General features: G+C 25.0%; 1 protein-coding gene across 3 annotated transcripts in view; it reads left to right on the forward strand.

Annotated features, from left to right (window-relative positions):
- The window catches only part of LOC129984662 (calcium-transporting ATPase type 2C member 1-like), a 104,882-nt gene extending 80,859 nt beyond the window's left edge, over positions 1-24,023 (forward strand). For 2 of the 3 annotated variants that reach the window (XM_056094587.1, XM_056094588.1), the window contains exons 2-24: positions 2,315-2,521; positions 3,354-3,443; positions 5,289-5,324; positions 5,454-5,515; positions 5,725-5,833; positions 6,435-6,584; positions 6,700-6,768; positions 8,496-8,638; positions 9,371-9,495; positions 11,182-11,279; positions 12,093-12,188; positions 12,267-12,356; positions 14,419-14,523; positions 14,607-14,760; positions 15,408-15,578; positions 15,653-15,801; positions 16,343-16,509; positions 16,591-16,659; positions 16,768-16,884; positions 17,401-17,548; positions 18,403-18,498; positions 20,933-21,074; positions 21,210-24,023. In XM_056094587.1, coding sequence (XP_055950562.1) covers positions 2,315-2,521; positions 3,354-3,443; positions 5,289-5,324; positions 5,454-5,515; positions 5,725-5,833; positions 6,435-6,584; positions 6,700-6,768; positions 8,496-8,638; positions 9,371-9,495; positions 11,182-11,279; positions 12,093-12,188; positions 12,267-12,356; positions 14,419-14,523; positions 14,607-14,760; positions 15,408-15,578; positions 15,653-15,801; positions 16,343-16,509; positions 16,591-16,659; positions 16,768-16,884; positions 17,401-17,548; positions 18,403-18,498; positions 20,933-21,074; positions 21,210-21,334 — 2,718 coding nt within the window. In that variant the 3' untranslated portion in view covers positions 21,335-24,023. Of the gene's footprint in view, positions 1-566; positions 903-2,314; positions 2,522-3,353; positions 3,444-5,288; positions 5,325-5,453; positions 5,516-5,724; positions 5,834-6,434; positions 6,585-6,699; positions 6,769-8,495; positions 8,639-9,370; positions 9,496-11,181; positions 11,280-12,092; positions 12,189-12,266; positions 12,357-14,418; positions 14,524-14,606; positions 14,761-15,407; positions 15,579-15,652; positions 15,802-16,342; positions 16,510-16,590; positions 16,660-16,767; positions 16,885-17,400; positions 17,549-18,402; positions 18,499-20,932; positions 21,075-21,209 lie in introns of those variants that run through there. The other variant, XM_056094589.1, reaches the window with a different exon arrangement.
- Positions 24,024-24,384: the final 361 nt, after the last annotated feature.

Here is a 24,384-nt window from a genome sequence, read left to right on the forward strand (position 1 = left end):
TCCGAAAATAAAGACTCCTTACATACATATTTGATTTTCTGCTATTTTTAACAGTGGATTTAACAGTGATTGCATTCTTAATTATTCGAAAAGTACTTTTAGAGGATTTCTTAATTAAATATCTGCAAGCATATAAATAAATCTTTTTTCTTTTTTTTTTTCCATTTCCAAATATACCACTTTGCCAATATCAAGCACTATTTAATCACTTTTCTCTTCTCCATTTGCATTCTACTAACATGCGCTACAGAAAATACGTAATTTTCGTGAACTTATATTTTTGTTTCTTTTATTTCCGCCAGATGACACCACGCTTTACTTGGCAAAGGTAAACAAACATAAATTGCAGTGTTTGGTGATGCTAATTTAATACACTATATTATTGGTGTATAGGTAACAGAATGTAGAAAACGTATACTTCTTAACGATTGATTTGGGATACATCATTATTTATAAATGAATAATTCGAAACTGTCTACCTGAACAGCATAAATTTGGCGTCATATTTGGCGAATTGGCAATCCTCTTCGCTCTTATGACGTAGTAGCCCTTTCAATATCCTGTCAAAGCAAGTGCCGGTCGGAGATCGTAGTACAGGGTTAGCTTATGTGATAATAATCCTAATCGAAGTAGGATAACACTCTTACGGATTCAGAATATGTAGTGAAGCGTAAATGTGGAATCTTTCCTCACGCTGCTATTCCTTTAAATTATTCAAGTTTGCGAAAATTTTATTAACTGTGTGCCACGTTGAAAAGCCAGGTCATAAATCAAGGATTTTCATTTATTTATACTAGTAAAAAATTTAAAGAATGCTATTATTCTTTGATTGATGAGATCAGTTTCTATTTATTAACACCTGTGGTTCTGGTGTCAACACCAGTTATTATCGCATTTGACTGGTATGTAATTTTTATTAAAGATAATGTGTTTGAATAAAGTATATGATTACAATTTTTATGAAACACGTCATTCGTATTAAAAAGTGTTGTTTACTTTTTGAATCGCGTCTCATTAGTTCATGCATATTAAAAATTTCAGTGCGTTATAAGGAACCAAGTGGTCATTTAGATTGCATCTAATTATCATAGGGAGCATTGTAATTCTTGTAGGTACAGTTCTTTCAGCAAATTTTTAATATACATGTAGTTATTTGAAACCCATGTGTATAGATTTTTATTTTTTGCTGTAATTTTATAGTTCTGCATTTATAAATTTAAATTTTTCTGATATTTTTACTTAAAATCGATCTAAATAGGTTTCAAATTATAGAGTCGATTTTTTATTGATTGACATAAATCTTTCTTTCCGAAATTAATAAATAATTCAACTTTTGATATTTTTTGCCAAAGCAATTTGTTAAATTTTTTTGTATTTCTTATATTTTATTTGTGGGTAGGTAAAGTAAAGGTGCATACATAAAAAAAAGAAAGAATCAGAATTGGCAAAACATTGAATTATCTAGTTGTATTTATATATGGTAGCAATCAATATTTTTTTAGTTTTGTGGAAATTATTCGAGTCATAAAAATTTTGTTGTGTATCTAATATTTGAAATAGTATTTGAGTGTCATTGTCCCTTACTTTTATATTTTTCATTATTATATATTTGAAACTTCAGTGTAAATAAAACTATTTGAACAAGTAAACTCCAAGTACTTTTATGAAAAAATAATAATAATAATAAGGAATTCAAAGTATTTTTTTTATACTAAAGCTAGTTGTTTTGACAAACTTCAATATAATATGTAAATATCAATGTTAATATATATAATAATGAACATGAAATAGATATGGTTAACATGTCTATAAATTAACTAATAATGAGTAAATCAAACCATAAAAATTGTTGTTTTTTTCCTTCTCAAATTAACACATCTATTTTCGCATTGTATTTACTTAATAAAAAAAATCCTTATAATTCTGAAAGAATTTTAGTGAAATTAATATTTTAAACATTTAAAATAAACTAACTTTATTTTAAATAAAATTGGTTAACATAAAAATAACTTATTTTATGTAAAATTGGCTACAGGTAGATATTCAATAGCTTAATTTGTCTATAGAACTCATTAAACTATTGAATCTTGCATCTGTAATAGGCATAAATATTAATATGAAGATATGATTTGACACATAGTTGAGTTCTTTGTGCGACACATATTAGGTTCTTTTGTATACATTTAATTTTAAAAATATTTTTTATGTATATCAAAAATATATTTAATGTTATTAAGTTTAAATACTTTAAAGAAAATAAAAATGCTCATGAATTAATTGATACATAATTAGTTAAATGCATTTATTTTTGCAGAAAAAAGCTAATGACGAAAGAGGAATGCGTCACCTGCGAACTGATGAAGCCTGTCGCCGATCATATGAAGAAGTGGCAACTTTACTTAATACAGATATTCATAATGGTTTATCCTGGCAAGAAGCGAATCACAGGTTGTCCTTTTATGGTTACAATGAATTTGAGGTGACACAAGAAGAGCCATTATGGAAAAAATACATAGAACAAGTATGTATATATTTGATTTATAAATTGTGGTACTTGCTTCTTAGTAAATTTTTAAAGAAGTTCTTGTATTTACTTATATTTTAAAATAATTCAAAATTTGTTTAGAAGAGATATATGCAATGTGAATTAATTGCAAAATGTTTCTTTTAATATTTCTGTTTGAATCGTATAGAAATCTCATATAACTTATAAAATTTTATATAGTTCTAATATGTATTTTGTTAAAATTGCTATAATTTTATTTTGATTATTTCATTTACAAAAGTGATTTTTCAATATCCCAAAGCTATTACTGGAAGTCTTACTTTCAGTTAAAAGAGATATTAATTTTTTTTTTTTTTTTTAAATAAAAAGTTTATGGAAACTGTCATGTTTTAAGATGTTTTTTCTATTTTATTCTTCGTTTTAAAATTGATAGCTCAAACATTTTAAAAATTAGTACATATTTTTTGATTAAAAATTTTCATTTAGTTTAGGATTATTTATAAAATTTTTTTACTATGAATTAGGTATAAAAATTACAGTCAAGTACTGAATTTTACTGAAAATGATCATTCTTAAAAACATTTTGAATATATTATTGTAGTTATTTTCATATTCATTAACTTTATATTGTTTCAATTCAGATAAATGATATCATTTAGAGATGATTCTGTAAATGGTGATTTAATTTCCTCAATTCACCAGATACCTCATTTTGTTTTGTTTTTTAAATCTCTTCACTTTAAAAATTAAAATAATTTGTTGCATGTTTTAAAATCTGTATTAGTAGACTATAAAAATTAAAACTATTTGAAAATGTTCTTAATATATTTCTTTTTCATCTTTTTAGTTCAAAAATCCTCTCATTGTTTTATTACTTGCATCTGCATTAGTTAGTATTTGTATGCAACAATTTGATGATGCCTTTAGTATAACAGCTGTAAGTTGAATTTTAATATTAAAATTTTTATTATAATATGTTTTAACTTGTTACTCACCATTTAAATTGTTTTGTATTTATTCTTTTGGAATTTCTTGCAGACCTGTAAGAATTTCTTTAATGCTGTAGAAGAAGGGATGGCTATATATATATATTGATATTCTTCTAAAAATATTGATATTATCAATATTCTTATTCTTAAGAATATTGAACTTACTAATATTCTTAAGTTTTTTTAACAGATACACTTGAGAATTCTGAATGAAAGTCTGAAAGACAATAAATAAACAGTTACTTCTTTAGGAGAAAATATTGTTTAATGCTCAAATATTACTTTATTCCATTAAGCAATCTTGAAATTTTTATGCATTAAAAATTACTTTAATTGGGCTTGACCATCTTTCCTACTTTATTTAGAAAGCCTCTCTCTCTTTTTGCCTCTCTCCTTTATTTCTATTTACTGTGCAGACAAATTAGATAAGTAATGCCAAATGGTTCTTAGAAAATTCAAATATTTAGCATAAAAAGTGTCAGAATTTAATAATCAAAATTTTAGAATTGATTCTATTCATTTATATTTGCTAAGTTTTATTTTACAGTAAACTTATGCTACATTATATTTAAAATGCTGATAATACAGAAAAATAGTAAATTGTTTGTTATGTTAAGGTTTTTGGTTTTAATTTGTAAAAAAATTTAATTTCTTGCACATTTCTGAAGTGTTTTCCATAGAAAAAAAAAAATAAAACTAAAATCTCAGTTTTTACCTTTAATAGTATTATATAATTGTCATTTATTTTTTAATTAATAACAGTGGATAAGAAACATAATTATTACTTATTAAAATGCAGAAAGACAAAAATAATTATCCTCTTATGATTTTTCATTGAAAAAAGTTTTAAATAATATATTGATGAAAGTAATAGTCATTTTGTAAGTATAATATGAGTATTGTTTCCATTGAATAGTGAGGAGCTATATATTATACAATATTTGTGATTTTGCTTCATTTATTGGAATAAAACAAATGCAGAGAAGTAAAAGTGCTTTTTTTGAAATAAAAAATTATACAAATCTCCCCTTAAGAATTAAGCTCTAAATATTTAAATTATGGAATGCAGGAACTTTAATTTGACTTCCAAAAAATTATCTTAATAAAAGGGTTTCTCCTTTTTATATAATTTGAGGAAAAGATCTATAACTGCTTTTGTTTATCAGTGCCATTTATCTTAATGTTTTGCCTTAATAATCAATCTACACTTTTTACACATGTTGACTGAATTAAAAAACGCCATAAAAATATTTTACTGGAAGTTTAAAGGGAAAGCAGATTACTTCATCTATCATTTAAAGTATTGAATGTTCAATGAATAATAAAAAATTGTGTTAGCTTCACATGAAAAAAAAAATGCTGATGCCTCTTCTCTGACCTAAAGGAAAAGACGAAGATTATTTTGATAGAGCAGAAGAAGCAATTTTTTTTTTTTTTCATTTTATTGCATATTATTAAAATGAAATAAAACATTTACAATGAAATTTTTTCATATTTGCATCATTAGAATGAATTAATGTTATGTGTACAATGGAATCTTTAGGAGGAAAATTTTAAGAATCATTCACTCATGTTATTTATATTGCTTTGTTTAAAATGATTATTTTGATATAAATTTGTAGAAATCTAGTTTTATTTCAGAATGACTATTTTGGTAATAAAATCAATGTATAAAGACTTTTATAGAGTGATATTTAAAAATTGTGTATTATTTTATTTTACTATGATTTTTACATGCTCTTATAAAACATTCTTTATGGTTATTAAAACAGACTTTTTAAAAAATTTTACAGGCAATTGTAATAGTCGTGACTGTAGCATTTGTTCAGGTAAATATATAAATATTTTGATATCTGTCTGTTTGTAATGTGTTTATATTTTTAATGAAATATAAATTCAGTGAGGATTAACTATTCAGTTTATGATGCCCAAAATGTTTATTCAATATTCTTTATTAGGAATATAGGTCAGAAAAATCACTTGAAGAACTTAATAAACTTGTACCTCCAACTTGTACATGGTAAGTATACCTATTAATACCTACCATAATAAATTAATAAAAAGCTTAACATTTTGTTCTATTTGTTAATTGAAGTGTGGTATGAAGTACTTCTAAATCTGTCTCAAAAAGACAGAATAATTTTTTTTTTTTTTTTTTGTCAAAATATCAAATCTTTGTCAATTATTTAGAAAATACTATTACATGTAAAACTTTCTTGCATTTTATAGTCTTAGAGAAGGAAGGCAAGAATCGTTTTTAGCAAAGAATTTGGTTCCAGGTGATATTGTATTACTTAGCATAGGTGACAGAGTTCCTGCTGATCTACGTCTCTTTGAGGTAATGTGTTCCTAACTAAAGTTTGATAGTTTCATGTTTAAAAAATTAGCCTTGAAAATGACTAAACAGAACTTTTTTTGTATTCAATAATATATTTTAAATCTTAAGTTTATCCCTGGGCATTTTAATAAAATATACATAAAAATACAAATTATCTGCTTTTAAGGAACAAACAGAAAACATTGATTCTGCTACTCGGAAGATTAAATAAAGGATTTCTTAAAACATATTAAATTTAAACATCTTCTGTGAAATTTGGTATCTCTCTTATGACATTTTTCTTCCTTACTTTTCTTTAACATGTTGAAATAATTTATTGCAAAATAATTTTTACTCGTTTTGTAAGGAGGAAATATTAAATATCTAGGAAAGGCACATTACAAAAAAAGGATATTTAAATTTCAATCTTTTATCATTCTTATAAGATTCAGATAATTTGATTTGATGTCACTTATCTAAATTGCTTTAAAATTTAATTATATTTACATATGAATGTTGAAAATTCATGCAATAAAACTGTAAAATTTCCTTTTTTAATTTAATGTATAATATATATTTTGGAGTTTTTAAATATATGCCTAATTAAGTATATTTTCAGTAGGCTACGGATCTTTCCATTGATGAAAGCAGTTTTACTGGAGAAACAGAGCCATCAAATAAAGTCACAAAGCCTTTGGAAAAAACAAATGGAATTCCCAGCAGGCATAATATTGCTTTTATGGGGACACTTGTTAGGTGTGGAGTTGGAAAAGTTAGTGTATTTTTTACTTGATTTTAAAATAATAATGTTGATGTACATTTTATTCTAAGCACTAGAAACATCTTTAAAACTACTCAAAAAATTAATGTTATTTTTATTTGTATAGGGTATAGTTATTTCAACTGCTGAGAACTCTGAATTTGGAGAAGTTTTCAAAATGATGCAGGCTGAAGAGGTAATTTTTTTCTTTCTTTTTTGATAAATTTAGATTGAAAAGATTTTAAGAAATCTATTGATCTTATTTAGGATTTCAATCAAAATTATAAGAGGTATCTGTTCTTGCATGTAAAATTTAAAATAATATAAATGCAGGTATCTTGTCAAATAATGTAAACTCTGAAATATGATGAAATGAAAGATTTTGAAATTTTAGGCATCCTCTGAATATATATGATTTATTTTCAATTGATAAAATTTAAAAATATTATGTTTTAGTTCTGAATGAAGAGAGTTTAGAATTATGTTAAAGAGAAATAGCTTAAGTCAAGTTTAAAGACTATTTAATTGTAATTTACATGTAATTTTTTCTGTTTGAAATAACTTGCAGAACTTTAGTTTTTCCTAAAATGAATGAATTAATTTTATGAATTATTTACATCAATTTTTTTAACAGAGCAATTATTTATTTCCTTTTATTGAAAACTTTAACATATTTTACATTTCGTTTTGATTGTAGCAACCAGGAATTGAAGTTTATTATAATAGGTGAATCAGAAATCTGTTTTTAACTTTAGTAATATTTCAGTAACAACTTCACCTGCTTATATGATGGGAAAGTGAATAAGGTTAAATTTACATGCTCTTATGAAAAATTTTAATTCATTATGTTTTTAATATTGATGTGAAATGTTTAATGTCTGGGTGTTTAATGTCTTGTCTTATGTTATTTATAAATAATGAAGAAAAAACAATGTATATAGATCCATCCTGTTTGTAAAGACATCCATTAAAACAGATGCTGAATCTCAATTTATTAAATGTATTACTAACATGATTTGTTTACTTTAACCTCTTAAAATTAATACTTTATTTTAACACGTTTGAAAAACATAATAAATTATAAACAGAGCTGATAAATTGCAGCTCTGTTTAAATTTTAGTTTCAATTTGGAGAAATGGGTCTAAAACATGAATTCAATTTTGGGGTTTAATTACAAAGAATCACTCAATAAATTCAATAAAGATGCTAATGATCAATATTTTGTAAATATTATTCACTAGTGCCAAGCAAGATATTTGCAGCATAATCTAAAATCCATTATTTTTTGTAAGTGGAGGGAGAATAAAATTTTTTTTAGAGTATGCAAGAAGCTTTTAAGGAGACCACTCCTGCTGATTATAATTTTGTTAGTTCATTTATTTTATGCTAACAAAAATTAACGCTGTATTTGAAGGCTTTTGTGTTATTATTGTTGCCTTATCACTTTAAATGGGTGATCTCCACAATAAATATAATTGATTGATTTTTAAAATTTTTTTCATGCCCATTTGTTTAGAAAAACTAGTAATTGGATATATATATCATTCCAAAATGGAGAGCACATTTGAGTTGTCTGTTAAATAATCTCTGCCAAGCTAGGAATCTTCCCTCTTTCTGATGCCTAGAAGTATTTATAAACTTGTTTCAGAAATTTAATGAATTTTTGGCCAAGCTTTGATTGTGTTATGGATATTTTTATAGTATTATCACTAATATTACACTGTTACCTAAATTTATATGTAAATACAACATTGTAATAATTTTGAGTAATATATTTGATACTGTTTTTGCAATTCCTTTTCAAAATGTTTTTATATTATTATTAATATTTTAACACCAGTGATAAATTTATATGTAAATGTAATATTATAATAATGTTGGATAATACATTTTGATCTTGATAATTCTTTAATAATTTCTAGTCTCCTAAAACCCCTCTTCAAATCAGTATGGATACTTTAGGGAAGCAATTATCTTTCTATTCTTTTGGTATTATTGGCTTAATCATGCTGGTTGGGTGGATTCAAGGCAGACCCTTAATGGAAATGTTTAACATTGGTGTGAGGTAAGTCAAGCAATAAATTCTTGAGCATTAATTCTATTACTTCTTTTAGCTGTGAGTTTTTTCTTAAAGAAATTTGAGAAACTTTAATTCTTGGTGCTATGGGTTAGCATTCTAAATATAAAGATAATGAAAAATAGCAAAAATGTAGTTTAAAATAATATATGTCAAAAATATTTGAATTGTATGTTTAAACATTTATTTGTTTAATGATTAAGCAAAAATTTACAACTTCATTGTAATTGTATAAACATTGTACTACTGTTTCATCAAAGAAATCCTACTGCTTTAGAAACTGTGTAAAACTGAAAAACATAAAAACATGATTTTTCACTATAAAAACCACTGTTGATTGAAAATTTGTCTTGTATTCGTTTTAAATATTCTTTTAAATAATATATATTTCAGCCAATCAGAGTTGTATTTTAAAATATTTCATTTCCTTCAAGTTTATAAATCTTCATCCTTAATTTTATTTTTGTTAGTAGAAAAATAATGCACACTCCTTAAACATCCTTAATGTCTAGTGGATCATTCTTAATTGGATCACAAATTGTCACCTAATTAAGTGGTGTTAAAAATAAGTTCATCAAAGATTTAATGAGTGATTACATTTTTATTTATTATTCATTTTAATATTTATTATTTTACCTTTTGATGTAAGCTAATTTAATCTTTTTTGATATTGTTCATTCAGATTTTAACTTATCAATTTTTATAATTAATTTGTTTTAGTCTGGCTGTTGCTGCAATTCCTGAAGGATTACCAATTGTAGTGACAGTTACTCTTGCTTTAGGTGTGATGAGAATGGCCAAAAGAAATGCTATTATAAAGAAGTTGCCAACTGTTGAAACTCTAGGTACTTTTTAATCATAAATATTATCTTTGTATACAATTTGAGTTTCTTTTTAATAAAATTCTCTGAAATTATAAATCCATATCTGGAATTTTTTTCATTGTATTTATCAATAGTCATATGGAAATATTTAACTAATCATCTTATATACTTTCTGTTGGCTAGTCTCTCTGTATATATTATGTTTAGCAAATCTGTTAAATATTTGTTATACTTCCTAAGTTTATTATTTTCATGTTTATTCTATGTATTGTAATTACCCTTTTTATTTTTTTAATAAATAAATCTAATATTTAGTTTATTAAATTTGTTTAAATTTTCTCTGACATGCTTTTATCATAAAGTATGACCATAAAATGTTTTTTCTTTCTTTTAGGTAATTGAATTATGTAAAAAAATTTTTTATTTAGTTCCAATATTCATTATTAATTGCAATATGATGCTGCACTGTCAGTTAAGCTTATTAATTAGTCAAAAAAATTACAGAAATTGCAATTTCTGTTACAAATTTTATTTGGCATCATTAATGCATCTGGTTTAGCTAGTTCATCTTCCTAAGAAATGCAGTCTTTAGACTAAGTGTTTTACTTCATAAAATAGCATTGATTTGTCAGATTAGCAGTATTATGAGTCCTTCAATGTGCTTAAATTATCAGCATTCTCTTTGTTAATTACATTCATTAGATAATATCAGAAAAAAAATTGCTCGGAGTTAAATCCGATAAATATATTAGCAATTTCTTAGAGAATGTATGGTTAATGCTTAGAAAATTGAGGATAATGTTTTGTTAAATGTTTGCATATGGCAAATTTAAATTTAAGGTGGAAATCTTGGTTTTTATAATATTTTTAGCAAATGAACTATGTCAACTAAATATACAGGATAAATTTGTAGTTTATATCAAAAGTTAGAAGCACGAACATGTCTTACATACATGTACATAAATAAGAATCTCGTGGTTGGTACAGCTTTTAGACTAAATCTGGTTGCAAATTTTTTAAAGTTGAATTTCAGCTCCCTCATTATTGTATGGCCACTTTTTTTTTATATTTTTAAAATTTTATTAAATGAATAAAAAAATATCTAGAGCAAGCAATATTTTTTAAGGAAATAAAATGTTTATCCAAATAAATTTTGATTTTGACAGAAAAACAGAGGAAGAATTATTAATAAATGCAGTTATTGAAATAAACTTGTGAAAATATTCATAGAATCTGAATTTATTGATTTACAGATAATATATAAATGTGTTGATTTGGATTCTCTTCCTGTGCGAAGTTTTGAAAAAAAAACTCATATCTTAGGATGATTCTTTTTAGTGTTATTTAATTTTAAAATTAGTATAGTATTAAGGTAGAAAAAAATTAGATTATTTTTCAAGGATAGTTTATAGAATAAAAGTAAAAATTGATTTTACTGATGAAAACTTTTTAAAAAGTAAAAATTGAAAATTGATGTTTAAATTTTATTTATATTTTTGCTTTATGCTCCTCCTCGTCAAATGATAGTGAATTACATGTGTAGTATTAATGTTATTTGTACATGATTTTTTCTCTTTTTGAATTTGCAAATAGAGTATTTAGTTAGTAAAACCTGTATCAGTTGAATTTTCTAATTAAAAATCATTGATATTATTATTTTAATATACAAAATACATAAAAAAATGTTTTGTTTTGTTTACTTTTTAGGTTGTGTGAATGTCATATGTTGTGATAAAACTGGGACTTTAACAAAAAATGAAATGACTGTAACAACTGTAGTCACATCTGAATTGTATCATGCTGAGGTAATAAACTAACTTTCTGCTTTTAAATATTTAGGATTCTTTCTAAATTTAAAGATATATAGGCAATTCAAATTTTGAAGTAAAAAAATTAAATATTTTCTTATTATTTATATATCTCTTCTAATTTGTTTGTTTTTATTTGAAAGGTTTTAAATAGTGATTTGTCTCATTCTAAAAATAAAAATGATGTTAATGAAATTATTATATTCTTTTTCTTTTAATTTTTAAATTAAGGATAGTGAATATTCTTTCAGAAATTGCATTTAAATTTAAAAAAAAAAAATCTTTTGCAGCTTAAAATGCAAGTAATTTAAAATTGGCTAAAATTATGTAGACAGATTATTATGTAATCATGATATCATAGTGATTTTAAACATGTTTTCTTTTAGCTATTTATATTGAATCAATTTGCTATTGAATGCTTGAATTATATTGTTTCTTCTATCATCAAAATGAACCATAACTGCAGTGACACCAACAAACACAAACGTTATTACTTTAATTTCACCTTCTGATACTGGTTTGAGGACAGTAGTTTTAAGAAGCTTTTTGGCAATAAAGATATTTATGTAACCTCTCTTTTCCTTTTGCATGCCATAGCGTATAGTTCTTGTTATCCTTTTGTGCCTAAATAAAATTATTCCTTAAAATGAAATTGTGGGTAGATTTCATTTGTATTATTTTTCTGTTACTTTTCTACATCTAGTTAAATGAATTATGGTTGAAGTTTGATGAAGTGCAGATATTATAGCCTTTATGTTCATAAATTTATTGCTGAATTAATGAATATGAAATATATTGATGTTTCTATAGATTAGTGGAGTTGGATATTCAGAACCTGGTCAAGTGAACATTATGGAAAGTGGTAACCATGCACAACAAATGAATTCCATTAGGACTGTTATTGAGGTACAATAATTATTGCTTTTTATTTTGTTAATAAATATTTTCTGTGATAGATTATCTGAATCTTTGTCTGTTTCTTAGGCTGGATGTGTGTGCAATAATGCTGATATTGTAGGTGATCAACTTAGAGGACAGCCAACTGAAGGTGCTTTGATTACTGTTGCCAGAAAGGTATAGATATGTTTAAAATTTATTTTGTAGTATTATCATTCGAAATTTGGTTATGGATAGCATTTACTGTGTCTAATAATTATTTATATGCTCATACATGTATATTCTATCTCATAACTATAGTAAATACGAATTGTGTCATTGAATTATAATAACTGCTACTAATTACTATTGCTTTGATGGGTTGTTGAATTCTTCTTTATATCTATGTTGTTGGGATAGAATATTTTATGATAGTAAAATTATTTCAAATTAAAAATGTGTACTTAAGCATTGTATGTTTAAGAAATTTTCTATATTTCGTTCATTTTTTTTTTCTTTCTTTCTATTTCTCTATAAAATTTTATGAAGGAATTAGCTTAAGACTGAAAGAACTAGGCCTTAATTCTCATAGTGGCCATTTAAAGTATTTTTAATTTCTTTGGAATAAGCTTCTAAAGCAGACAAACCATATCTTGATATGTAAATCTAATTTACAAAATATTAAGGAAATTTTGTTCATGAAATCTAAAAAAACATACAAACAGAAAAATTTTATTTATGAACTAAGCATAAAATAAAACAATCACTTAGAGTGTAAAAATTTACTTCTATTCTGTATTAGAACAAATGATTTTTTAAAAATTTATTTATTTAATAGGATTAGACACTGTCTTACTTACTGCATTTGATAAGATTCCCAAGTGTTGTAGTACTTTTATTTCAATTTCTTTAATATTTTAAAATGTTATATATGTATCATATTTAATGGTCAATATAGTGACCTACAATATTTATTTTTTCTCCAGTAAAGCCACCAGATAAAGTTTGATGTATAAGAGATTGGATAATTTTTATTTTTTGGAATCTTATTAGTGTAAAACTTGGGATAGTAAAATCCAAGATTTAAATTTTGGCTATACAATGCATGCCACTTGGTATTGAAAATCATTGATTTTTCTTATTACCATTTCTATGGCTTTTTTTTTTTTTTTTTTTTTTTTTTTTTTACAATCTTCTAAACGGTTTATATTACAAAAACATTGCATATATAAATTAAAGTACATTTGCTACAGTTTGAACTCAAAACTAAGTCTGTGACTTGAAAAGTGATTAAGATAGTTTCAATGAAATGTGATATAATGTCAGGTTTTATTGAATATTTCCTAAACTAAGTTGCTTAGAGTAAAGTTTCTTAGAGAAACGATTTTTTTAGTTGATTAATTTGCTATAAATAAGACATGGTAATTTTTTTGTTTAATAGTCACAAAGTATGTATGACCTTTTTTACAAACTTAAAGACCTTGTTTGAATAGCCAGTCAACAATTTAAGCCAATAAAATTGCTGTTATTATTTTTTCATATATTAATACTTTTCATGACAATTTGGCTAGACTACTTATCACAGTTTAGTGCAAGGAGAATGTAAAAGGGGTCTAAATTGTCATTGTTGTCAAAATTCTTGTGGACCAAGTTGATGCTGTTCACACTAAAATAACTTTGCTTAGGAGGGAAGGTAGCCCATTACTTCATTAAGATTGTTTGGCTCTTGGGCATGGATTTAGAGTATATTATGCAGAGTTATCTAACTTACAATCACATTATAGGTCAAGTATAATTATAGTGTTTAATGGCTATCCTTCAGTTGTGATTGGAAAGGGCACCTAAAGTACAAAATACATTGTCATATGGTTTAAGCATTTTCCTTCTTTATTCTATTTTACATTCCAATTCCATTCCAGTAATTTTTCAAATAGTATTTTAGTATGATCTTAAACTTGAAGTTGTTAGATATTAATATTTAAAGTAGCAAAACCCTATTTTAAAGAATTTGTAATCACTTTGGTTGGCCAGGAAACATTAGCCATTGAATTTTAAGAAAATATATTTAAAAAAAAATGTTCTTTTGAGCTGAACCTGAACAATAAAAAAGACCAGTTTGGATATTTAGAGGGTTAAAACCAAGATTTTATTAAAAATTTTCTAAGAAATCATTGCTTTGGGAATTTAATTTATAAAACAATTACTTTATCAATGTGAAATTTCTTCTCTGTGAAATGATTAATTTCTTTACACATTTTAGTTGGAAATGGTTGGTGTTAGAGAGCGTTTTACTCGATTGCAAGAAATTCCTTTTAGTTCTGAACATAAATTTATGGCTGTTAAATGTCTTCCACGATTTGGACTGGTAAGTTAAAATTAATGTGATTTTGTGGTATATCTTGTTCTTTTCTGTTTTGTTTTAAATGTCAATAGTATTTTACTTTTTAGGGTACAGAAAAATATTTTGTCAAAGGAGCAATAGAAATAGTACTTCCTAAATGTACAAAATATAGTTATCATGGCTCTCCTGTTCTTTTGTCAAAGGATACTCATTTACAGTTTATGAAAGAAGCACAATACATGGGAAGAAAAGGATTACGAGGTTTGTAAATTTAATACTTTTTAATAATTTCAAATATTTTTTAAAATGAAATGATTTAAAATTGATTACTGTTTCATACTTTGATACACCTTTCAAATATAGCATTTTAAAGATAGCTATAAATTTTGAAAATTCATAAATTTTCTTTGCTACATCCTAATTTCTGATTTTGAAAGGAAAAATACTTGATCATTCATATAGCTCTTGAGAAAAGTTATCAGGAGAGAGAAGCAAAGATGAAAAGCTCTGTTGCATGATGTATTAATGAAAAAACGGCCATAATGATGTATTGGCATTTATAGTCGATACATCATTGTGCCATTATGTTTGAATCAATATTTCATACACATCTCTATTAACAAATAAAGTGTCTAGTCATATACCTGATCAAATAAATAAAGCTTTAAAATGATCGCCTTACAATGATTTGTACAATAATGCTGTAAATTGTTTGGCTGCTGAGATAAAACTTTTCAAAATCAGATATTTTTTTGTAATCACATTTCTTTTGTTAATTTATCAATTTCTTCTTAACCTCTGATTTTTAATAAACTTTTTCATACAAAGTTTAAATTTTATGAAAGACCAATCAAAATTGTGAATATTTTTAAAATTTTGATCACTATATTGATGTGATTTTATTTCAGTGCTGTCATTTGCATGTGGTCATTCATTAGAAGACCTTTTATTTTTGGGCATGGTTGGCATATTGGATCCTCCTAGATCTGGTGTTGGAGAAGCCATAAAAACTCTTCATGGAAGTGGCGTGTCTGTTAAAATGCTAACTGGGGATTCTGAAGACACTGCTTGTGCTATTGGTAATATATTTTCCTAGTACTTAAAATATTCTATTCATATGCAAATATTATTCTAACATTTCTTTCACCAATAGCATCTCGAGTTGGTCTGTATGCAGTTGGAAGCAATTGTTTATCAGGTGATAACATGGATATTATAAATGATGATGAACTTGCTCATATAATACATTCTGTCTCTGTTTTCTATCGAGTGGGACCTGGCCATAAATTGCGAATTGTTAAGGTATTGTTTTAACATTTTATTCTAATATTTTTATTAATATTTTCTTTTTCTATTACTGTTCTTCATAAGAAAATCCAAAACATATAACAACATTTTAATAAAATAGCTTTTGTTCTATTCAATTTAATCTGTATGCAGTAATTTACTAACATATAAAAAATTCTTTAATTCAATTCAGTACTTAATGTATTAGTGTTAATTCTGGTTTTAGGATGCAAGATCACAAATATTAGATAGTATTTATTTCATATTTCATTAGTCTTACAAGTGAATATTAAGTTAATTTAATGCTCATAATTATTTTGATTCTCAAGGATCATTTTAAAAGTTCTTCTTAAAGTTAAATTTTAATTCAATGTTATTGACACATTATGTACAGCAAGCAACATTTTGTTTCTAAATTTTTTTGCAATATCTTATTTAGATCTTGAAAAATTATAATTTTATGCTTTTGAAACCATGTTACTAGATGACTAGTACTTTTATTTTTATTTATTTTTGCTAAAAAATATTTTTCCAATGTTTATGTGTTTTGTAATAGGCATTGCAACGGAACGGTGCTATTGTTGGCATGACAGGAGATGGTGTGAATGATGGAGTTGCTTTGAAAAAAGCTGACATTGGTATTGCAATGGGAAAAGTTGGAACTGATGTGTGCAAAGAAGCAGCAGATATGATATTAGTAGATGATGATTTTTTTACTATAATGTAAGTTAAATTGTTAAGCACTTAAACTATAAAAGTCTTTGGAATATATTTTTAACTTAAAAGAATGTTTTATTGTTATAGGGCAGCCATAGAAGAAGGGAAAGGGATATTTTACAACATTAGAAATTTCGTTCGATTTCAACTCAGCACGTATGTATGAAATTGAAATAATAATAATAATTTTTTTTTTGGCGGGGGGACCTACACTAAATCCTGATATCCAAAATATTTACCAAATAAAATACAATGTATTTATAGGAGTATTGCTGCCTTGTCATTAGTTGCTCTATCCACTTTTATGCATATTCCTAACCCACTGAATGCCATGCAAATTCTGTGGATTAACATCATAATGGATGGCCCTCCTGCTCAAAGGTAAAGTGAAAAATTAAAAGTATTTGTATGATGAAATTCTGTTAAATATATTAATGCATTTTAAGATGAAAATTTTGGTATATTCGTGACCCAGTGAATTTCAGTGCCGAAAAACACAATTAGCCAGGTTTAGGTCATATAATGTATTTTGTATATATTTTCTTTTTCTAATGTTGCTTACCTTTTATACTAGAATATATTTTTAATATATGTCATTTTGGGGTTTTGTTGCAAGAAAACTTTAAAGGCATCTTTTTCCATTTGTTAAAAATTTCATGCAAATCTATAGCAGGAGTCATTTTAAGCTTTTAGTCATTTTTTTTTTATTGAGAAATCTTTTTAGTGTTAATTTCAATTCAACAATGACCTAAGCATCTTTTTTATATATATTATTCATAAAATAATGTACACTGACAGGTGTATTAAGATGTAACTTTTGTTTACTTTGTCAGTAAATACTTTTTGGTGAAAGTCTATTTTTCTTCACAGTTTAATTTCAATATTTTTGGTTTTCAGTTTGGGTGTTGAACCTGTTGATCATGATGTCTTGAAACAGCCTGCAAGAAATGTAAAAGAACCTATGATCACTAGAGAGCTTATTGTAAATGTTATTCTCTCTGCTCTCATCATTATTACTGGAACTATGTGGATATTTAGGAGAGAGGTATTTATTTTAAATTTCTATAAATCTCGTAGATGTTTGAATTGTCTTAAGAATGAAAAGCTGTTGTTAATATTTCATTTGTACTTTAATTTTTAATATTTTATGAACTTAAATGTTTTGTTAGATTCTAATTATGTGGATTTTATTAAATTCCCCTTATTTCTAGGAATATATTGCAAGTCAACAACTTTTACCTTTATTTAGGATTCTTTAATTAATGCCTCTATACTGTTATGTTTTATTTATAAGAATTATTTACTTTTAAGTGTCATTTAGTTTGTGTTACTTTTTAACAGTTTATATTATGTATTGCAAAAATGTTTATTAATAATTTACATTATGTTAATAATAAAAATTAATTTGATAGTAAGAGTATTCTTTAATATACTGAAAATCAATTAAGCTCATTCATTTTGTTATAAAGATATTTATTATTGTAATAAAGTTGTGGAACTTTTATTGTATTGTTAGTGAACTCTTTAATAACTAATTTTTATATGATATTTCAACATTGAGAAGTGACCTTCTGAAGTTGAAAAGAGTTTTATTTAACATATCAAATTTTTGTTATCCAAAGTCTATTTTACTTGGAGACTTTCAAGAAAATGTATTGAAAAATCAATGATTTTACTAAGGAATAAATTCTAAAGGTAGGCAGTTTAGAAGGTCCAAGATGAATTATGGTTAAGTTTAAGTACTTTTTAAAATTTATTAAATTGATATTATTATGCACTTCAAAATACTCATTATGTTTGAAAATTTCAATCCAGTAAACTTGTGCCACTTTTAACCAGTATTATTTCTTGAAATATTGATAATGACACTGAAATCTTTCTTTCTTTGCCCTCTTTCAGATGAGTGATATGATGGTCACTAGAAGAGATACTACTATGACATTCACTTGCTTTGTTTTCTTTGATATGTTTAATGCTCTCAGTTGTAGATCTCAAGTAAGTATCTCAAATGCAATGACTAAAATTTGGATTTTCAAAAATATCTTTTGATTTTAATTTTCTTGTGAACATATATAAACATCTAAATATATTTTTTTTACAATATACTATATTTTATATATAATATTTTTTTACAAAGTGTCCACTTTAATGGAGGCTTTGTAGTTAATTTTTAAACATTTAATAACAGAAATATATTTTCAATTGGAGAAATGTTTTAAATAATGCAACTAAAAAAATTAGAAAAGTCTAAATTTTTATGCAATTCCTCAGTCCTATTAGCCATAAATATTCTTCGGAACATTAATAATTTGAACAAAGAAAAATTCCACTGTACTGTGACTATAGCTGAACAAGTTATAAAGATTTGAATATCACTATTTGAAATCAGTCGGCAGATGCCTTGAGGAAAAACCATACATTGAATAGATTATATTCCTTTATCTGTAAGATAGTGATATTCAAAACTTTATAACTCAGTTGAATTTTAGGTAGTGAAGAATGGAACTTGTTTTAGAATGTTAATGTTTCAAGAATATAATATTAAATAGGTTTAAGTGACAACATAATTTTTTTTAATAATACATTTATAGATGAAAAATTTCCTATTTGAAAGTATGCTTATCTTAAAATTGTTTTGAAAAATTCACTTAACAAATTCTGGAAGGGTATCTAGTGCATATATTGCTTTTATTTATTATTGCTCTGAAACATATTGACACTTTGGTTTGAATGTAATGTGCTCATTGATGCTATTTACTTCTTAAACTATGCAAAAAAATCTGCTAACTACTATGTAAAAAAAAAAAAAAAAAAAAAAAAACTTATGTAAGGTATATTCAAATTTCGAAACTGAATTTTTCTGTAGTTTATTAAGTTTTTAAGTCTTGATAAGTTTATCCCTTACTCCTGTAATATACTGAAACTAGCATATTAAAGCAGCATTAATTCCTTCTTTGCATTAATAGTCCCTTGTTCTATCTAACTGATAAATATATTTTTTTTTCTTTAATTTTTCCTCGTTTATTTATTTGCTTTACGTATTCTCCACCTTTATTTATTTCTCATTCTCACATTAGTTGCATAGTTTCCTTTTACGAAATTGTTCAAATTGAGAAAACTTCTAAAATTGATATTTAGATTATATTATTTTAGATTACATTAATGATTTGAATTTTGTTCTATGTTAAAATGTATTTATTGCCTGCTATTTTTAAAGTACATCAATGTGAAGACAAAAACTAAAAAAATTTGGCTGTTAAATATCCTTTGTAATAATTTTCTATTTAGGATATTAAAGGGAGATAAGGATATAGAAATGTTTAGGCAGTTCTAATTGCCGAATTAATTATACTTAAAATTGAAGTCAAGATATTTCTCTTATGAAAATGATATGAAGTGAATCTGTGTTATTTTATGTTCCCTAATACCTTCTAAATGTCACATTTATTGTTGCTGACAAAGGGTTTCAGTTTGAAGATCCTTCCCTATTCTTATAGAAAACATTAAATTATGAAAAATGTGTTTCTGGAACTGTCAGTACTTTTCATTAGTTTCTTAATAAGTTTAAAAAGGTTTTCATTGCATCTGTCATTACAACTGAAGGTGTACCTTATAAAAATTATCAATATTAATTTATATTAATGGGCTGGAATGTATTGCAAAGTTTTTAGAATATTGATTTAATTCATATTGATCTGGTAAACAACAATAGTTCATCAACTTAGAAACAAAACAAGGCTATGAAAAATGAATCAAATGAATACAATTAAATTGCAATTTTAAAAATCGGTATTCTTTTTCTTTTAATATTTGATATTACTTAAATATATATATAATATTTCAATGAGTGACTTTTAACAATAGAAAAAAGATTATTAATTATATCAAATACAATTCTATCTAAAAAATATGAACTCAACCATAGAGAATGAGACAACGCAAAAGCAAAAGAAAAAAAAGTGAGAGCAAATTTATATGAGGTAATAGTTAGCCAAGTGCCAAAGCTGAGCTAAAGAAACTTTAATTAAGCCACCTCTAAATTTGAGGAGATAGAAGTCTCATTTATTTTCTGATTTAAGGAGTGCCCAATGAGTAAATACATATTCAATATACTGTGAACAAATTTTATTACTTTCTAGGACAGTTGGCATGCAGCCCCAATCCTGAAGATTCATTTCTGTTTTCTCTCTCCATTTTTATTATAATTAGTTTGCTTGATGTTGCTCTTGTTGATCATTAAATCTCAGCACAAACAGAGAAAAAAAGTTTTTTTTAAAAAAAATATTATTAAAGGGACTGCAGCTCTAATAGACAAGCCATCCCTCTTGTAAAAATCAAATATTCATAACATAAATTGAAGTTATTTCTTAAAAATATATTCAGTGTTGAGTTGAATAGACTGATAACTTATTTTTTTTCCCCCCAACAGATAAAATCTATATTTACTATTGGATTTTATAGCAACCGAATGTTTCTCTTAGCAGTGACTGGATCTGTGATTGGTCAGTTATTAGTTATTTATTTTGCACCATTGCAAAGGATATTTCAAACAGAAGCTTTACCTATATCAGGTTAGTATTTGTATTGAGTATTATTTAATTTATAATATATCCATTACTTACAAATCCATTTATTTGTACTCAATTATGTAGAAGCATTAAGAAATCATCTGAAACAAATTTAAATCTACTTTTTTCTCATTTCAGATATTCTGATGCTTGTAGCTTTAACATCTTCAGTATTCATTGTATCAGAAATTAAAAAACTGATTGAACGAACACTTCTGCGTAAGCAAACTGAAAAACAGTTTTTTGATTCTGATTATGTGTAAAAAAAATATTTTTTTACAGAAATCATATTTTTTGTAAATTCTATTTTATTAAACTTTTCTGTTGAAAAGTTTTAAATCCTTTTGTTGCATTTGTTTTAGTACTTTTTTTTTTAATTTATTTCTCATTCTGGATTCTATTTCCATTATTTATATTTTTCATTTAGAAAAAATTCATATCTCTTACAATGCCTTTTTAATACAATACAATTGGAATCTCCATATAAATTTAATGCTTCATTAGTTGCTGATTATGATCTATTCATTTGTAGCACTGAAGTGTCTTTATTTTGGAATATCATCCTTGTCTTAAAAATTTAGCATTACTTTTGTCATAATCAAAGTAAATGAACTGTATATAAGGCTAAGCTTCAACCGAGCTAGATATTTAAAAATTTAAACAAGCAATTGTGCATGCTTCTGATTTTATATTTCTACACATTTCTTGCACAAGAAAAACTGCTGTGATAAAAAAAAAAAAAATGTTGAGGAAAATGTATTGTTATATACAGTTATATTTCATTTTGTATTATACTTTCAGCTGTAATTTAATTCTTAAGATCAAATATTTTTTAATCTAGAGAAATTGCTTATAAAATTTAAAGAAATATTTATGTTCTATTTGAAAGAAAAAGTGGTTATGCAATCCTTTGTTTCATGTTCTTTTTTTTTATTATTATTCTAGTTAGTTTGTTAAGGAAAATTGTGAATGTATAAAGGAATGAAAAAATTATTGCTTTCTTGTACCATGAAGTGTAATATTTTAAATATTTCTGGCGTATTTTTTTTAACAAATGTTTGCTCTTTTTTTTATCCAATGTTTTCTAAATTGCCATGTTTTTTTATTTGAAGATTTGTTGCTTTAATTTTTATACTTATTGAGTATTTTATATCTTCTTTCACAAATATTATTGCAAATTATTTTTAAGTAATTTTGCTGTAATATTTTTTTCAAGTATTTTTCTTATATAATCTATTAAGCTAAACACAAACAATATTCTTCATGTGACTTATTTTATTTCCATACAGTAAAAACTATTGTAGCTAGCAATGTCAAAATAATGGTGCTTTTAAAAGTTTAAATTTTAGTCTGTGTAGTATCTGTAATTGCTCTATCATTTCCTCTTAGTGCTTTTAAAATTGTGAAATATTTGCTGAAAATATCATACCATCAAGAATGAAATTAAGTTAAGAAAAATAGTAGACTCTAATTAACAAAGTTATGTGAAAGAAATATGTTGAGAATTATTGGACTTCATAAAATTTTATGAGCAAAGTTCATTTGTATTGGCATTTGGTTGTGAATGTAGGACATTTAATGCTATATGGTTGTAAGTTATTTAAAGTTAAATGATTTTATCACTTCTAGAAATTTGGAATTAATTTCATGTTATGTATGAGTTTTTAAAAAAATCTTAATTTAACTTTTTATATTAAAAATGGCTGATTTTACTCATCTGTGCCTGTATTCTGACGGAAGAGCCACTATTTTAATTACTCAGAGATACAGTAATTTAAAAGAGAATTAAAAGGCTATTATTCATCAGTTTTTGATAATATACCAGAAAAATGTGATGTATGCTCAGTTTTCTAAACATAATGCATCTTTTTTATCACTGGTCTGTAGTTCTGAATATTTAAACTGATAGTGATACTGTAAGTATTAGTAATGACAGTATATACAAATTTGAAATGTCAGAATATATATTTAATTATACAGACAAAATTTGGGTTTGAAATCATTAAAAATTCTTTTCACATTCCTTAGAGACTACATTATGTTGTGCCTCATTTTTAAAGCATTTCATCTTTTTTTTTTTTTTTTTTTTTTTTTAAGAAAAAACATAACCTAGAAATAATTTATAGTCTTCAAATTTGAAATCAAAGAAAACTACTTTACATTACCTATACAATTGCTCAATGCATGTAAAGAATCAAAAGGAAATAAATTATGAAAAAGACCATTAGTGTTGATTGCACCTCAATAGATTGAAGTTTTTTTATTTCATAATGATGGAAATCTGGTGCTGATTAATATTTTGCTTAACGCTGTCTATTAAGAATGTAAACTTTGTAGTTTAGTTTAATGTAAGAATATATAATGCATTTTTATAATTCATTATCTTTGGTTTCAACTTCTATTTTTCCTGGTAAATTAAGATATATTTTATTATTAAATATTTAATTATTTTATTTATTTCAATTTTTTATTGTATTCTATGGTTAATATAATATAGATTTGTTTATTCAATTGATTTAAATATTTCCCACTCTTTAATATCTTCATACATTTTTCTTAAGATGTAAATTTGGTTATAAAGAATTGCTTTGATATATAATTGATAAAGTTTTATGGTGTTTGTTGCAAAGAATTCAGTATTTAATAAATTATTACAAACTAGTCATTAAATTATATTTATTTTATATATGCTTAAAATAAATTATCTGTGTTTCTAAAAAAGTTAGTTTATACATTTTTTTTTTTTTCAAATTAAAGAACTATAATTATAAAATATTACTTTGTAATGGCACATTCATGTATTTTTAGTATATGTGCAAAACATCAGTATATCTTATATTACAGAACAGCACTTCTACATTGCAAGTTGCAATTCTTTTATCTTTCTAAAATTCATGAAATTTTCTGTCAAAATTTTATTTAATTTGTGAATAAAATTATTTTTAATAAATCCGTATTGTCTTTTATTGTTTCTTTAATTGATTATCTAAACCACTACTGCATAAAGTTTCAAAACATTTGAAAAAAATGAAACATGCTTCTTGAACCAAGATTCCTCAAAACACAAAACATGTACCATTAATTATACATTACATTATTTCTAGTAAGGACATTTTTAAATGTATATATATATATGTAATAATATCTCTTAATCTAATTTAAATCCTTATTTTTTTATCATAATTTAGCCCATATTAACTTCATTCTGAAATGATCTCTTATTTCCTAATTTAATTCCCACTTTTTATTTAATTTACATGCACTCTATAAAACTGCTAGTCTCAGCATTTTCTCACTTTCTGAGTTAAGGGAT

Source organism: Argiope bruennichi, chromosome 9 (genome assembly GCF_947563725.1).
Source record: "Argiope bruennichi chromosome 9, qqArgBrue1.1, whole genome shotgun sequence".
Lineage (NCBI taxonomy): Eukaryota > Metazoa > Arthropoda > Arachnida > Araneae > Araneidae > Argiope > Argiope bruennichi.